This window comes from Wasmannia auropunctata, unplaced genomic scaffold (genome assembly GCF_000956235.1).
Source record: "Wasmannia auropunctata unplaced genomic scaffold, wasmannia.A_1.0 LD336103.1, whole genome shotgun sequence".
NCBI classification, from domain to species: Eukaryota; Metazoa; Arthropoda; class Insecta; order Hymenoptera; family Formicidae; genus Wasmannia; species Wasmannia auropunctata.
This window is the reverse complement of record NW_012026787.1, coordinates 494,127-498,922: the sequence shown is the minus strand read 5'-3', so window position 1 is coordinate 498,922 and position 4,796 is coordinate 494,127. Positions and strand designations below refer to the sequence as shown.

Sequence of the window (4,796 nt, the reverse complement as noted above, 5' to 3'; positions counted from 1 at the left end):
CGTACAATGCGTGAGAGTGCTGCTACGTTATAATTGCGACGTCAATCTCCAAGATTCGCGTGGCTACACAGCACTGCACGACGCGATTACATAAAACGCGCTGGACGTAATCGACGCGATATTCGAATGCGAGAGAGTCGACTTCACGCTGAGGAATCAATGGGACTCCAATATCCTGCATCACGCTGCGCTTCAGAGCAACGCTTAGTACGTGAATAAGGCAGACGAAGTATAGTCGCATAACGATTTATTACGCTCATGTCTGTGTAGCAATAGCGTGTCCACGCTTAGAATTCACCCGATCAATCTAACTATAACGTGAATCTGTGAATTTGCAGTGCAACAAAAAAATTGGTTACACGCGCGCGACATTTGGTGGATGTGAAAATGGAGGACGGATTCGCAGCGTTGCATGTAGCGGCACTGCTCGGATGCAGAGAAGTCGCAGCCATTCTCCTCTCGCAGAATGGTGGCCGCGCGACGGTCGATTTGCGCAACAATCTAGAGGAAACACCGTTGCACATAGCGACTCGGAATGAACACTGGCCACTCGTGGAGCTGCTGGTGTATCACAATGCGGACGTCGGCAGCATAAAAGACGGTAACACCGTCCTGCATATTGCGTGTTTCATAGCCAAGAGCCAGAATCAACAGAGTGTCGTGCCTACACCCGAAAGTAGCCGAGATTCACCACTTATATATGGTGTACGTCGTCTGAAAGTACTTTTAACGTAAACCAATCCCATATATATACATATATACAAAGTTGTGCTGTTTTATATTTAAGGCTGAAGAATTTGAAAAGAAATTGAAAAAAGGGATAATTTAATTATCAATTTTTTCTAACGATCAATTTCTTGTTTCGGGTAGATTTGGCAGAACCTAGCGAGGCAAGGCGCACAAACTGAATTAGCATTAGTTTGTTTCCTAATAAGAGCGGACAAAAGCTGCAAACTTCTTATGCAAGTCAGAAACAACAAAAACATGACACCGTTTGATCTTTTGGAAGACAAGCAACAGATCGCTGTGCTCGCCTATTTTCTAGGATTTTACAAATGCCAAGGTTACAACACGCAGTTAGAGTAAGAAAATACGATTGTTTTAAACGTTCCGCAAGTCCAATCTTCGAAATATAAATTTGATTGAAACACAAAGCTGAATTGATTTACCGTTTTGAAAACTTGTAACGCTTCCGGAATCACGCAATAATTTTGACAATTTAAACTGTTATTAATACGAACGTAAAATGTACGTAATTTGACTTGCAGAATAGAGAACAATCCATCGAATAGTTCCGTAAAACCGCCTGCGTATCGGATAGTTAATATATCGCAGTTGGAAAGATTGCCCGGCGTGAGGAAGAATATAGCCCGCTTTGGTGACGCCGCGGAATATCGGGATTGCTTGGGGATCATAACAGAGAACCGCACAAATCAAGAGAACCGAATTGATCTCAACAGTAGTACCACACTCGTTGGATACGATCATACTGTCGTCATGACGCAAACGATTCAAGGCACGTGATTTTACCGATCTTCTGTAAATAATCGAAATTTGAACAAGGAATCTTAGCGAATTAAGTGTTTGTTGTATCTGCGAGATATTCTGTGTAACAAATTATATATAAACTATGCTTATATATGTATAGACTATGCTATATTACATATAAACTATAACTGTATATATAGAGTCCCGTAAAAATTGTATGCAAACGTTTTACATTATTTTCACATATTTTTTTAGACGATCACCTGACGACGGACGAGGTCATATCCAATCCGGATAAATCGAAGGACGTATCGTCGGAGATCAAACAGAAGGAGGAGATTAGCGATAGGGAGAAGGAGAAAGACAAAGGTCTGGAGCCCCTTACGCTCCAAATATTTCGTTATTTGGGGAACAAAATCGCAGATATGGAAGAGGCGAATATGTGCAGCATCTGCGTAGAACGTCGTCGTAACGTCGTCTTTCTATGCGGGCACTGCGCGTGTGATCTCTGTGCCGTTCAACTAAACACCTGTCATATATGCCGCAAGACGATCACAAAAATTATTGATTTATATTAGACTATCCGATCAATAATCGCGCATCAGAATGTTTATTATCATGCGGTGCGTGTGCAGCGTATCTCAAGAGAAAAGATCGATAATAGCACCAGTGGTAATAATAATAAAATAGTCCTGATGTATCCAGTTTTAAACAGTAGATGCTCGAACACAATTCAGAACGTGAGACATGTATTCGCAGAAAATTTTTTGCTCGCTATATTGCATATTTCCCTCGAGACACTCTGTTTGCTTTCTCAACAGGAAACTCTGCCAGCCACAGGATGTCGGCAAAGGAGAATATTTATTAATTGATCGTAAGGACGCTCATCGTACTTTGAGGCCCGTTTTACAACACGTCGTATGTCGGGTCGTATGTAAGCCGCAAATCGTTAAAACCTGACCAGTCACAATCGAATGTTCTTCTTATATTCGACTGTGATTGGTCAACTCTTACGGCTTACGGCTTACGACCAAAGATATTGCTTACGACCCGACATACGACGTATTGCGGGACTGATTAAATTAAACTTACAAAATGTACGCTTTATTTCCACAAACAATTTGTACGAAAGAGACAAAGCTTTTATATCATATCAAATGCGCCGTCTTGCCAGTGAAACGGATTTGAGCGGAACACGAGAATTGCGTTGCTTGGACACAAAATAGTTCGCTTTTACGATACTTTTATTTAATTTGTACACAATTAAATTAAAAATATTGCAATAAAAAATATCTATTAAAAAAAGTACAAAATAAAATAAGGCTATGAAGGAATCAGAGCGGTTGTAATTGGTGCCCAAAAGTATATATTAACAATTATTAATTACTACATTACTGCATTACGCAAGATGAACGTTTCAACTCTCTTTGGAGTCAATCTCAGCGTTCAACTTAATGGAAATTTGAGCTTCCAATTTGCGGTAATTGATCCTCCAGTAATTATATTAAGTAATCTGTTATTAAAAATTAATTATTATAATACAAGAAAACAAAGGGTATTTTGTATCTCGACGATGTACATCGTGTGATTGTACATCGTGTACGCTTTCCTCTTTTACGAATCGATGTTTGGGCTTGTACTTTATTCCGTGTTATTCCATGTTTAAAGCAGCACGGATAACAAGCACCGAAAGTATCGAGCTTCTCATCTCAACGCAAGAAAACGCGCGATGGTGCTTATGCGACAACAATAGAAGCAAAGAAACGTTCGTATATATCGTCACATTTTTGTGGAGAAAAAAAAAGAATACAGTTTTCATGTGTTCGAAAACTAAGCGAATTCCTGCCCTGAAAAATCGCTTCGCGCGCGCTATTTAACATTTTTCTCTTCTTGCTATATTTGCTATGCACTTCATCAACTTCAATACACACAACTGTCAAAATATGCAATGACAGCTGTTGATCGCGAAATAAGCGCAATCATCATAAAAAATCTCGGAAAAGAGGCTTCAAATTTCGATAGATGCGAGTATCGATGTCATGCCTCTTTTTAGAAAGGACACTTGGCGTCGCACCGCTACCGCGTCGCTTGATAAAAAGTAAAACGATAATAGCTTTTCTAGCTGTCGTGATGTCCGATTGATATGATAAGATTAAATAAAATCATAGCATTTTTATAAAATTTCTATATTTTCTTGTTACTTTTTATCGGATTTGTTGAGCACAAGATTGATTAAATTGATATTAATTGTAATTGATCCATTTCTTATATTATACTCCCAGATAGCACAGAGTGTAACATACGTTTTAGTCGGTGGATAGGAGCGAGCAATAATCTCTCGAAGGTTTATAATCGGATACCTTTTATTATTCACAGTGTTCTCGACACGTAACGTACGAATGCCTGAATGCATGAGTATTACAAAGAATTTTTCTCGAGGCCCTCTATTGACTTAAAGTTATTACGAGTAGGCGAAAGAGGGCGCTAGTCTCCGGGTACTAAACATTCCTAACACAGAGAATGAAAAAAGAACTCAGTTATATGTCACCAATTCTGAGTTCATTTTCAGATCCAAAAAGAATTCTGTTTTTAAAAGAGATTCTTTTTGCACCTGAAAATGAACTCAGAATTGATAACATCAAACTGAATATACTAATGAATTCTTTTGGGCTCTGTGTGCTATCTGAGCTGCTATGATCTCTGTCGTAGATTCTACGATTTTCCATTGTAGGCAGCCCTTTATTACTGTTAGAATAAGATAATCGTTATGATACTATGAATGAAGGAAGTATGCTGCAAATATGTATGCTGTTAATTTAGTCCTTTATGTTTCCATGGTACTGTTTATGCTTCTTCTGATTCTCAGATTTTTTCTGGTTGTCTTATGCCGTGCGTTTGATTAATGTGTTGTTTGAATCATGTTATGCATTACTAAATATATATTTAGCAGTTAAAACGTTTACACTGTGTAAAATCTTATCAATTACCATGATGTCATGCCTTCTTTTAGAAAATATTAAAAACTTTAGAAATAATATATTAAAAAAAAAAAAGAAAAAGTTTACGCCAAGTATATAAAAAAGTATCGATTGTACGTTCCAATTTTCCTAAACCAAAAATATTATTTTAACAAATAAAAGTTGTAAAAAAAAAACAAATATGATATCATACAAGTTGCCAAGTATTTGATTAAACATAGAGACAAAAGTATTTTTTTTTATTAACCGTTTAAACTATGCAACAGTATATGCAGCAAAATTAAATTTAATGCCATTGTTTTTTCAAATAATTTTAGATCGGAAGAGCAC

At 37.5% G+C, this 4,796-nt stretch overlaps 2 protein-coding genes across 2 annotated transcripts in view; both read left to right on the top strand.

Annotated features, from left to right (window-relative positions):
- Positions 1-2,792, top strand: part of LOC105457286 (E3 ubiquitin-protein ligase mib1-like) — a 7,385-nt gene extending 4,593 nt beyond the window's left edge. The window contains exons 5-8 of the mRNA XM_011701882.1: positions 339-705; positions 871-1,082; positions 1,269-1,516; positions 1,744-2,792. Of these exons, the coding sequence (XP_011700184.1) occupies positions 339-705; positions 871-1,082; positions 1,269-1,516; positions 1,744-2,066 (1,150 nt within the window). The 3' untranslated portion in view covers positions 2,067-2,792. The remainder of the gene's footprint in view (positions 1-338; positions 706-870; positions 1,083-1,268; positions 1,517-1,743) is intronic.
- LOC105457295 (ankyrin-3-like) overlaps positions 1-4,796 on the top strand; it is a 45,710-nt gene that overhangs the window by 21,360 nt on the left and 19,554 nt on the right.